The 11,654-nt window shown below is 64.3% G+C and overlaps 2 protein-coding genes across 7 annotated transcripts in view; both read right to left on the reverse strand.

Moving 5' to 3' along the window:
- The window catches only part of DSCAML1 (DS cell adhesion molecule like 1), a 104,232-nt gene extending 102,735 nt beyond the window's left edge, over positions 1-1,497 (reverse strand). For all 6 annotated transcript variants that reach the window (XR_012626465.1, XR_012626464.1, XR_012626466.1 and 3 more), the window contains exon 1: positions 1,324-1,497. Coding sequence is in view for 3 of the 6 variants with exons in the window: in XM_074851027.1 (XP_074707128.1) it covers positions 1,324-1,366 (43 nt within the window). In the remaining 3 variants the exon portion in view is untranslated. The remainder of the gene's footprint in view (positions 1-1,323) is intronic.
- A 6,900-nt stretch (positions 1,498-8,397) lies between these two features.
- Positions 8,398-10,951, reverse strand: FXYD2 (FXYD domain containing ion transport regulator 2). Its single transcript, XM_074894829.1, has 6 exons — positions 10,837-10,951; positions 10,046-10,084; positions 9,807-9,881; positions 8,961-8,997; positions 8,782-8,812; positions 8,398-8,599 (listed from the first exon to the last, which is right to left on the reverse strand). The coding sequence occupies exons 1-5, from the start codon at positions 10,928-10,930 to the stop codon at positions 8,788-8,790; spliced, it is 270 nt and encodes an 89-aa protein (XP_074750930.1). The 5' UTR covers positions 10,931-10,951; the 3' UTR covers positions 8,398-8,599; positions 8,782-8,787.
- Positions 10,952-11,654: the final 703 nt, after the last annotated feature.

Below are 11,654 nucleotides of genomic sequence, written 5' to 3' on the forward strand. Positions count from 1 at the left end.
ACTGTTCAACACTGAAGATACATTTTATTTCTTAAAAAAAGGAGAAAATGAGGCCACGAGGAGTTGTGCTAATGGAGGCTTTTAATTTGCTCTTCTCCGAAGAGATAGCTCTGTGGGAAGAGACCCCTTTTCCAAGACGCTGGGGCTGAAAACATGCAAAAGCAATAAACCCGGCGCAGCTCTTTATTATTTGGACTACCGGGGGGGAAGAAATCGCAGCATCCTCGACGGTTATTTGTTTTCGCGTTTGTTTTTTCCTTTTAGCCCAGTAAAAAATGCAAATGTAAGCAAAGCAGACGCTGGCACGTTCAGCTCAGCAGATCCTAAACACAAAAGCGATTTTGGGTAAAGCTCCCCAACGCAGCTTTACTCCAGCTCGAATCAAGCAGCTATTCCATAATTAATAATTGATGGAATAATTGATCGTCACCACACAACCGGACAGGATGCCCTCTTAAACCTGGGTAAATATTTTTCATCGGATTAACGTTCAGATAACTGGGTAATGTAAGAGGCAGCAAGAGGAGTAAGGAGGCAGCTCCGTCCCCTTTCTTTCGCTTTCCTCATTTCCTAAAATTTCCCCCTTGCTGTTCTCAAATGTCAAAAAAAAAAAAGATAATTAGGGCAACTGTCATTTTACATCCTCGAGCAAACAATTTTCCAAAAGGTGGGCGCCTCCATCACCGCGTCTGCAGGTCAGGTCATGTCGCAAAGAGGCAATTTCTTATCGAGCCGCAATTAAAAATTCCCGCAGATTCGGACACGGGCGATTCCTTTATGTAACACGGGCCGATTGTGGTCACAAGCGCCCCGCGACCCGAGCGGCTCCGTGCCCTCCTTCGCTCGCTCCGCTGGCGGGGACGCGGCTCGGCGCATCCCCCGCGGACCCGGGCAGCGGTCACTTCAGCCCCAACTTTCCGTCCGGCCCCAGCGATGGGTGCGCGGCCCCCGACACGCCTGTCCCGCGGCTCCCCCCGCTCCCGCTGTGGTTCCCCCTCCCCAGCCGCCGGGTTACGGTGGCCGCGGCGCTCCCGGAGGGAAGATGCGATTGTTGCGGCGTCGCCGGGCTCCGTCCGTCTGTCGGGACCGGGCGGCCGCGGGCAGCGCGGCTCTGCCCGGAGGATGCTGCCCTCGTCGGGGCCGTGCTCCAGCTCCCCGCGACCACCGGGGACGGGGACCCGGGACACACACACACACCCCCTCTCCGCCGGGCCCGGCGCCGCTCCGCGCCCCAGGAGCCCCGCGGCTCCCCCGAAGGGGCGCACCCGGGGCCATCCGCACACACACACACACACCCCCCCGCCCGCCCCGGGGGCGACGTACCTTTCCGCAAAGAGTACAGCAGGAAAAAAGTTACCAGCCACATGCCATAAAGAGCAGCCGTGGCCCCGGGGCTGCGGCGCAATTGCGGGCGGTGCGGTGCCCCGGCGTGCCGCGCTCGCTGCTGCCAGCCCGGGTGCGGAGCCCAGAGCCCAGCGCCCAGCTCCCAGCCGCTCCTCCGCCCCTCTCCCGGCGAGTGGCGGCGGCGGGGTGGGCCGGGCTCCCGCGCAGCCCCCGCCCCCGCGCCCCGCTCCGCGGCCGCGCAGCGCCGGGAGGGCGGCAGCCCCCGCCGGGTAGGGCTGCGCGGCCGCGGGGCAGCGCCCGGCCCCCCCCTCCGCGCTTCCTCCCCCCCCACCCCTCCTCCTCGCCTCGGGAGGGCGGGGGGTGCGCACCGACGGCGGGGACCCTCGCGCCCAGGGCGGGGGGGACTCGCCCCCGGGCAAACGGCCGCGGCCGTCGGGGCTGCCCCCGCACCGGTCACGCTGCGGCCCCGCGGCTGCCGAAAGGCCGCTTCGCCCCGGGGAACCCGCGTCCCCCCGGCACGGAGCTGCCCCCCAGGGCCCCGCGGGCCTCCCAGACATCGCTCAGCAGCCTGAGGACACAATTCGGGTGCTCACGGCACGAACAGCACCCACCCGCGGTGCTGCCGGGACAGAGGACGCAGCAGGATAGGGCCCAGCAGACTTCTCACCCATCCATCCCTCTGGCCAGCCAATAGCAAATAAATGGGAGTTCATGTGTTACTTTGGGGGGTATTTAGTGAAGGCTTAATTCAAGCCTCGGGTCTTACTCCCCAGGACTTAGGTCGCCCCAAAGCCAACTTGTCTGGACTCTTAGAGCCGTCCACAAAGGCTTTTCTTGAAGCGATTATAGCAGGTTTGCTTTGCTTTCCAAAACAGCCTTGCCAATCCACGTTTGTTGCAAAATAAACAGAAAGAAAGACTGAAGCGTTCTGATTTCAAACAAAACAAGAAGTAGAAAAAGACACCACACACTGATTTTTTAAGAGGCACTGTTTAGATTTAGTTGCAAACCTAACCATCGTCACCCACTAAAAAAAAAATTAGAAAAACAGCAGCTCCTTGGCCATTTTCAACCCACACCAGTTCGTTGTGACTCCCTACGCCTGGGAGTCCCTGGGAAGAGCCAGAGCACTCCCCCGCAGCGCGGTGGGAACCGCTCCCCACGCCCTCCAAGCGCCATTTCACAGAGGAAGCACCCAGAGAAGCCGGCAGGGCCACGGCTCCCCTGTCCCCTCCCTGCTCCAGGCCACCCGCACCAGATCCCCTTGTGCGGGGATGGGCACAACGAGGGCAGCTGCCACCGAACCCCTCCGTGCCGAGGAGCCAACAGCAGAGGCGGGAGCAAACACCGTGCCTGTGCCGTGCAGGTCTGACATACCACGGCCCTTCCTCCTCCTCCTCTCTGGGGATGCGCTCCCCCTCCTTCGGTGCTGCCAAGCTCCACCGCTCTGTCACCACCCCCTCCCCAGCCTGTTCCCAGGCCACCTCACAGCTCTGTCACGCGCGTGGGTGTCCCCAGCACACGGCCCTCCCGCGCGCGCACGTGCTGCTCCCCGGCCCCACGCCGCTGGCTGCTGGCTCACTCCTACCCCGGCCGTGCCACCGGCATCCCGGGAGGCCATGAGGCAGCAGCTGATGCACACCCGGTGCCCACGCATCCCTCCAGGATCCGAGGTGCATTTCAATCGCCACCCACATCCCTATACAGATGTTAGCTGATACTTCGCAAGGAAATTGCTATTCAGGCCCATACCCAAGGCAACAAGCAAATCCCCGGCTCTGGGGAGCCCCAGCCACATGCCAGGCATCTGCCCCCCTCCCTCCCCGGCAGCTGCTGCAGGGTGGCAGCGCAGGCCAGCCTGCTAACAGGAATCTGCCAGCCACAGAAACTGCTCCAGCATTCATATCCAGCACACAGTGTGTTGGACTCGGGTGCAGTTTCTACCCTCCTACGCTCAGGAGTGAATGAAAGGGGGGTGCGGGGGCTGGCAGGGCACCCGCTGGGCCTCGCAGATCTCCCTTTGAGGCACATGTACAGGGGGAGTCAACGCTACTCACCTGTTCATTTTGAGCTCCCTTGGCTGCTCAGCATCTCCAGTGAGTCTCCCCATCAGCCCTAGCTCAGAGACTCAGCCTGCACCGAGAGCACTAACCTCCCCCTGCCAAAAGCTCCATCCTCCAAGGGAGGACAGCATCTGCCAGCCAGACAAAGAGACAACAACTGAGGGCTGACGGGGTGAATGACCAGCCCCAGGTCTCACTCCAGGAGCCACAGCGAGCCCTTGAGCTGCCTGTGCCGCTCATTACAGCCCCATTTGCTCCCCCGTGTACGGCTCAGCCCCCATGCCCAGCCCCACGTGCAGGTCTGGCAGCAGAGGGCAGGCAGCCTGGCGCTCCTGGGAGCTGCTGTTTAGGGCCACCAGCCTCCCCACAGCTCCCCCATTTCAACACACTCAGGAAGCATTTGTGCGTGGCCTTTGCACAAGCGTTCAGCCCAGAAAGCTGGTGTCCTGCTAACATCCACCCCATCAGAGCAGCATCAGGTGCTTCCCACAGCTGCAGTCAGGAAGGGCTGAAAATCATCACGCTGATTATTTGGGCAGCATCACCTGGACTTTGGCAGCACACGGGAGGCTCCCAGGAAGCGAGGCCGGTGCTAACCGGGAGAAACACTTCTCCCCCTCCCTGTAGCCACTGACCTGCTAACCAGGAGCTAGCAACCTGCCAGAGCCAGCAGCAAGCTCAGCTGCAAAGCCTGCTAAAAAGTGAAGCTCCTACTAATTTCCCTGGCCCAAACTCCACCCAGGACACAGGGGAAATTACAGCAACACGTGCCCATACATGGTTCCAAGCCCCACCAGGCTTCCCCCCAGGGGAGACGGGACCCTCTGTGCTTCACCACAGGGTCTTTCCCCCACAAGACACACTTCTGCCTCTCCCCGAGGGCAGCGTCACCCCAACACTTTGACCCCACCTGCCTCCTTTAGCTACCCCCTGCCCAGCACTTGTTCTGGCTCCAGGCAGCCTTTACACTCAGCTCCAAGATCCCCCCGAGCTCGGGGGGTTACAGGGGTGCCCCGTGCTCACAGGCCCCGTTAGCCAGCCAGCTGCTTTCCCCTAAGGATCATTCTTCCACTAAATATGCAAAAACCCACCCTCCACACAAGCCCGCAGAGGGTCGCTGAGGAAAGCGGCCAAAAGGAGGGTCCCAACAGCCCCCCCCGCCCCCCCCGGGTCAGCTGCACCCCAAGGCTTTACCCCATGCCAGGGGAGAGGGGCACACAGCGCTGCAGGGAGCACCCCTCGCCCCAGCGGCCCCCCCGGCCAGGGCACACCTCGCCTCCCCCCAGCCCCCCTCCTGGACAAAGTGCTCATTAAAACAACAGAGCTACTCACCTCTCGCGGCCCCCTTTCCACAAAGCGCTTCCCATGCAGGAGCTCGCCCTCGCAGCACCTCCCTGGCTAGCAGAGCCAGCCGGCTGCGAGCCCGCCCCACAGCCCGAGGCACAGGCTCTGCCCAGCGTGGCCACCCCCATCCCCCAGGAATGAGCCCCCCCCGGGCGGAGGAGGAAAAAAGCCTGTGGGGGTAATTGCAGAGAGGCCGCAGCTGGGCTGGCTGCGGGCAGCACCTGGGCCTGGGAGGGCCTGGGAGAGCCTGGGAGAGCCTGGGAGGGCCTGGGAGAGCCTGGGAGGGGGGTTCCCGGACCCCCCCGACTGGGCCAGGGGCAGCAGCCCCTCGCCCCAGGGCTGGCCCTGTGCGGGTGCCACCCGGGGCGGTGCTGGGGGAGGTCGCCCAGCTTGCCCGTGGGCATGCGGCAGCCCCGCTCCGTGACTCAGTTTCCCCAGAGGCTGAGGGGAGCGAGCGGCCGGGGGACACAAAGGCCCCGGGGGCGGCGAGGGGCCGGTACCCGGGTAAAGGGGGGTCCCCCTCGGCCCCCCGGGGCCCATCCCCTGCGAAACCGGCGGCGTTTCCGCGCGGGGCCCAGCCCGCGGTCCCGCCGCCCGGGAAGGCTCTTGCCGGGCCAGAGCTTGGCCGCTGCTTCCCCCTAGTGCCGCAGCCCCGCAGCGCGGCTCCTCGCGGGCTGCCCGCGGCCACCGCTCGCCCCTGGGCCACCCGCTCCCGAGGCCCGTGGCCCCATCCCGGACGGCTCCTACGCCCCCCCCGCCCCGGCTGCGGGCAAGGGGGCGCTTCGTGCCCCTCTCCGAGCAGTGCCCGAGCGCCCCGAGATTTCCAGCCTGGGCAAGCCGGGGCCGAGGGGCGTTTGCCCGGGCCTGGCAGCGCACCCACGCCAGGCAGGGGGGTACGCGGGAGGCGAGCGGGGTCCGTGTCCTCGCCAGCGCCCGGCCCAGCCTGGAGTCACCTCTGGGAAGTTTCCGCGGGGCCGAGGCCCAGTCCCGGGGCGCTCGGACTGGACTCACGGGGACCCTTGTACCGCCCGGCCACCGCGGGCTGAGGCGGGAGCTGAGCGGAGGCCGGCGAGGCACAACCGCCCATCTCGGTGCGCGCGGTTAGCGCCGAACCCACGGCGCCGGGAACCAGGGCCGAAATGGGGTTTGCTTTGGGAGGGAGGATGATCCAAGACATTGGAGCGCTGCTGTTTTGGCAGACGCCTGCTGATGGATGCGCTGCCTTTTCGGGAGCAGAACAAAGGGAGAAGGAGGCGTGTGGCTGGCTCCCCGCCAGCCCGGCCCTGTCTCTCCACCACATCGAGTGTTCCTCTTTGGCTCCATTAGTCACCATTTGCCACTCTCCTGTTTTAACTGATGAGGAGACATTTTACATTCCCGTTTCCTGGTGGGCCAAATGCATCCCTGGCATCGTGGAGATGGGGGAGTGGTGCTGGAGGGCACCTTCCTGGCTGCAGCTCCTCCTGCTCCTGCCCCAGTGCCTCAGCTCCTCATGTTCAGTCGTGGCTTAAGCACAACAGCTGGCCAAGCCATGGCCGGCCAGAGCCCCTCTCCCTCATACCTGTCCAGCCAGACACTGGTGAAGCAAACAGGGAATAGCCAGTGCCAAGGGGAAGCTGTTCAGCACTGGGAGTCTTCCCAGAGGAAAAGGACACTCCAGTTGTCCACTGTATTATTCACCAAATCCCCTTTGTGTCACAGAAAAGATTTACTTTGAGAAGATTAATGGCTCAAGGGACTGTGAGAGAAATCCGCCAAGATTGCCTGGTTCAGGGGAGAAGAGGAACGCCTCCTTGCTGGGGCCGCAGCTCCCAGCCGACCCGCGGGGCTGCAGGGCTGGGGCTTGTCCTGTGGGGCACCCTCCGATGGGGACCACCCCTGCCAGGCCCTGGGGGGACAGGAGCCTCTCACAGGGCAGCACCAGGACAAAGGCAGCGGAGAGGGGACATGGTGGCCTTTCCCTGCGGCCTTCCCAGCTTCCCGCTCCCATAGCTCCTGGGCTCAATGGCCAAAGCCTGTGGAGGCGTGGAGAGGGAGCGCCCCTGCCGCTGGCACGTTTTCCACACATCATCTCAGCTGCTTATGTCTTTCCCCTGTTCCTTGTTCCCTGGCTCCATCCAGGGGGGGCACGTAGCTGGGCTGCTCCCAGTTCAGCTCCAGCAGTAGCCTGGCCTCCAAACGTAACCTCCAGGGCAAGTTTCCAGGTGCTGGCAGCGCGTCCTGCTCTGCCGCTGCACACCCTGACAGCCCCCCGACCCATGGCACAGTCCCCAGCCCCGGGCAGGGGTGCGAAGGGCTGTGCGAGTCTGCGTGCACACGTGGGTGTCCGCAAGCCGTGCAGAATAATGCTATTAATGCCATCTGGTGCCGAGACAGAGATCCCCCTGCGCAGGGAGCCAGGCCCGGCTTTTCACTCCCCTTAATCTCCTCCCTTCGCGCTGCAGGGGCTCTGTCTGTGGGTCTGGCCGGGGGGCCGGTGCCAGGGGACACGCACCCTGAAGGGCACCCTGAGCCCTGGCACGCTCGGGCACGGGGCAGCACGGGGAGCCCTGGGCCTCGCGGACGGGAGAGCCCGCTGAGGACGGGCTCGTTCTGTACGCCGGCTGCCTGTCCCTCTGCTGCGCCCTTTAGCTCCTTCTTTAGGGGGACACAACCACAGCGCACCCCTCGCCGGCGAGGGCTGGGGGTCTGAGCAGCGAGAGGGCAGAGCTCTGGTTCCCATTCGTGCTTTGCAAAGCTGCGCCAGGTCTTTATTAGTGGGTCAGCATCGAGTCAAAATTATATTTCAAAATAATCTCCTTACTGCATTAAATAAGCACCTTAGATGAGACAAATTGCACGGGTTTTGTCTGGTAACCCTCCCCCAGCTAATCCCGTTTTACTGCCAGCGCCTGACCTCAATGGAAGCCTGAAGGGACCAGGTGAGCCGGTCTCTCTGCCGCCAGCAGCAGGGTTGGGGCTCCTGTGGGATCCCCGCTGCCACCACGCTGCCCACAGGGGAAGGGGACGAGGGTGCTGGGGGGCAGTGGCTGGGGGGGCAGTGGTTTCGGGGGCAGTGGTTTGGGGGGCAGTGGTTGGGGGGCAGTGGTTGGAGGGGCAGGAGTTTGGGGGGCAGTGGTTGGGGGCAGCAGTTTGGGGGGGTAGTGGGTTTGGGGGGACAGTGGTTGGGGGGCAGTAGTGGGGGAGCAGTGGTTGGGAGGGGCAGCGGGTTGGGGGGGGCAGCCCTGCGGCCAGCAGAGCCGGTCGCTAGGTGTCCGTGTCGGCCCAGCTCACCCACACACCAACACTTGGGATTGAACCTCCCTCCTCACTCACCGCCCAATTGCGAGAGAGTTTTGCTCATTGCTTTTTTCTTTCTTTTTTTTAAGAAGTTTTTCTGTCTGTACGCCGAGATGAGAGAGGCTGTGAAACCAGAGAGCTGGATGCACCATCCTAGCCCTGTTCTGGCCCAAGGTGGCCAGGGGGGCCGGGAGCAGGAACGTCCACAGGCCCCTCTGCAAACCCAGAGCGGAGACGGCCGGCTGCTCCGTGCCGTGGGTGTGCGGAGGAACCTTCGCTGGGTCTGTGTTGGAAGATGTCTGCAGGGCAGAGAAGTCATTGGTGCCGGGCCAGGAGAGTGGGCGATTCAAATGCCTCGGGCACAAAGTTTAACCTCGCTCAGCTTGACCTTTATTAGCCAAGAAACTCTTGCTGGATCTAACAGAGGGGAAAGCACGAGGGCAATTTGCGTTCTGGCCTCGCCTGGGGTGAGCAGGGTAATGGATCCACTGGAGCGGGGTAAGGGGTGGCCCTTGGCAAGGACTTCTCTGCGTTGGATGAAGGTCTGCTTCCGCGGTGGCAGGGCAGCTCTGAAACCAGAGTGGGAGGGTTACACGGCCGCAGAGGCCAGCGTGTCCTAGCTCCTCTCCCCCCAAGACAAACACCCGCGTGGGTACTTCCCTGCAGCGCGGGTGCCTTGAAGCATCGCTGCCCAGCACAGGCAGGCCCAGGGAGCCTGGCTGCCACCTGGGTGCCTCCTCCTGCAACCTACCTGCAGCTACAGGTCTTCCTCGTTTCCTTGTCTGTGGAGCAAAAGCAAGGGGAGAGGCGTTAGGCTGGGCAACATGGCTGAGGCGGGAGGGAGGACGAGCCGAGCCCCCAGCCCTACCGGTGGGCAGAACAAGGATGGGGAGGAGAGACAAAGCTGCCTTAAAACCGTGCAATACCCACCTCCTCTTCTTCTTCCCTCCGCAGTGGAACCGCTGGCCTGGGGGCAAGAGGAGCAGCTGAGACCTCCTGTGCCTGGAGCCTTCCCCCTGCCCCATCTCAGCTGCCCCACTCTGCTCTGGTGGAACAGTCCTGCTCGCGGGCTTGTCCCCCACCTGGGACCACTGGGTTGGGCTCCCATGGGAAGCCCCGAGCCCCTGTGCCTCCACGCTGGGGCTGGCCTCTGGCACAGCTTCCACCGGTGTGGGGAGACGCCGACCCCATGTGCTGCCTCCCAGCCCCCCTGCACCACCCCGGACCCCAACACTGCAGCCCCTGGCACTGCCCAGCAAAACACCAGCTGCAAGAGCCCGCTCGGCTGTCTGTCCTTCTCCCTAAGCTGTCCCCATGGTTGCAAATGCAGGCGGTTGTCTTTTTCTCCCTAAAACCACTGGGCAGCACCTGCAGCCGCGATGCTGCGGCTGCCCCGGACCCGCAGAGTGAGGCAGGCAGGGCCTGTACGTGCAGGCAGGGGCGCAGGGTGCCCGGCACACTCGGCACCGAGTCTCTCTGGGAGCTGCCAAGGTCCGAGGGCTCTGGGAAAGCTGGTTTCTCACTCTGGAAATGTCAGAGTTTTCTCTGCTATTTTTAATTAGTGACCTTCCCTCTGAAGCCTTGACGCTGGCAAGGAAATGCTAAATATTTATGCCGTCTCCTTCCCAACTTGCTTTCTGTTGGGAGCTTGCCTAGATGGAAATTTCCCAGGCAGCCCAGCCCCTGGTGTGGGGCGAGACAGGGGGCGAGCGGAGAAGGGGCCACGTGCAGGGCAACAGAACCGAGGGGGACGTCCAGCCCACCCGAGGCACTTACTGAGGATGATGAGGAGCCCGACGATGAAAGCCACGACAGCGAAGATCAGCCCCCCATTACGGATGGTCTCATAGTCTGGGGAGGAGGAGAGCCGAGCAGGCGTCAGCCCAGGCGAGGCGGAGGGCTGAGCCCACAGCGCAGAGCCCACGGGCAGGCGTGGGAGTGGGCCTGTCCCACTGCCCATCCCGCTGCCCGTCCCGCTGCCCACAGCCCCCGGGCTGCACGGGGCACACACTCACCGTAGCTGAACCTGTCCAGGCCCTGCTCGGGCGCTTGCTCTGGAAAACAGGAGAAACCCAAGTGAGAGCCAGGGCCGGGGCACCGGGCTCACGGGGAGGCGAGGTGGGAAAAATCAGGAATGAAGACTGTGAGCAAGAGCATTCCAACTTCCTCAAGGTCTAGCCGAGCCGGTAAAGGATTCCCCAATTCCTGCTTTTCACCCCAGGGAGTTTAAAGTTCCCGGTACATTCGCAGGATGCACGGGAGCCGTCGAGCTCCAGGCAAAGCTGCAGACGGACCCGGCTCGCCTGCCTGCAGCAGCCGGTTGTGTTTGCTACGGCTATGCTGGCGGCAGAGCAGCCTTCCCCGTGCCCTCGGGAAGTGCCGCTGCCCGGGGGCAGCGATGGCTCCACTCCCGCGGCGCAGGGCACTCAACAACCCCGCGGGCAGAGACCTTGCACCGGGGCGCGTCCTGGCAGCCTCCCCCGTCCCACATCCACGCGTCGCCGCTCGAGCCGCCTCACCTGGCTGCGTGTCCCTCTGCCAGGAGCCGTTTGGGAGGAGAAATCCCCCTGAGAAGCCAAACGCCAGCCGGCACCGATGCGCCAGCAGGCTGCAGAGCTCTGGGGATCCATCCCCACGTCTCCCCCAAACCCTCCCGTGCAGGTTTCTGCGTGGCGGGAGGGCCCAGCCCTGCTCCTCAGCTGGAGATGCCCCGCGAAGGCAGCCACCCTCCCAGGGAAGCCCCTCTGGGGTGGGCCGAGCAGGGTGCTGGCTGCGGGTGCCATCCTGCTCCCCGGAGCGCCCTTACCGTCACCCATCGCGTCAGCGTGTCGTCCGGCGGGCGTCTCGCTCTGGGAGCGGGCGCCCACAGGAAAGCGCATTAATTGGGAGACCAACCTCATTAAACATTAACGGCCTCGGTGTAATGTTTATCGCAGTCACGAGGGGAGGCGCAGGGCTCCCGCCCGCCTTTGGGAAGGAGGCCCGGGAGGGGAGGGCCGGGTGTGCACCCACCGTGCTGGCTGGAAGGAAGGGCTGGGCACCCCGAGCTGTGGGTGGCCCCGTCCCAGCCAGGAGGGGGGTGGCAGGTCCTCCCGTGCGTCCCAAACGTCGGGCTGGCCAGGCTTGCCCTCGGCAGAGGAGGTGAGCCCAAGGTGGGGGGCAGAGGGATGGGCTCGGGTATGGCTGCGACTGCCTTTTGCTACAGAGAAGCAGGCGCACACCCCATCCCCGCAGCCTGGCACTGCTGGTCCCCGCAAGGGCCGGGCAGAGCCTCGTGGCCCAGCATCGAGCCGTCCTGGGGGGCCCTAGAGCCCCCCGGCACAGCGATGCCTGGGGTGCGCCCCTGCCCGGCAGCGGGTGCCAGGATGCCGGGCCCCTCGGGGCTGTGCCAGCCCTGGGCGGCGGGGCCAGCTGCCAGGCGAGCTGTGCAATCCAGTTCGCTCTAATCTCGCAGTCAGGGAGCGGGAGTCACGCGCCCAGGCCCATTACGGCTGCGGTGGCCGGGGGGAGCCGGCCCCAGGGGAGCGCTGCCCTCGCTGTGCCAGGCCGAGGGGCGCTCGGAGCCCACGGCAGCTCAGCCCTGGCACCGCAGAGTGAAGCCAAGCAGAGGGGTGTGTGTGGGGC

The sequence above is a fragment of the Strix uralensis genome, chromosome 26 (assembly GCF_047716275.1).
Source record: "Strix uralensis isolate ZFMK-TIS-50842 chromosome 26, bStrUra1, whole genome shotgun sequence".
Lineage (NCBI taxonomy): Eukaryota > Metazoa > Chordata > Aves > Strigiformes > Strigidae > Strix > Strix uralensis.

Excerpts from the sequence above, each read along its gene's own strand:
- FXYD2 (XM_074894829.1), bottom strand. The coding sequence starts at position 10,930 with ATGAGGTTGGTCTCCCAATTAATGCGCTTTCCTGTGGGCGCCCGCTCC. Across the intron at positions 10,085-10,836 it reads CGCTGACGCGATGGGTGACG|AGCAAGCGCCCGAGCAGGGC; the intron begins GTAAGGGCGCTC and ends CCTGTTTTCCAG. Across the intron at positions 8,813-8,960 it reads GGAGGGAAGAAGAAGAGGAG|ACAAGGAAACGAGGAAGACC; the intron begins GTGGGTATTGCA and ends TTTGCTCCACAG.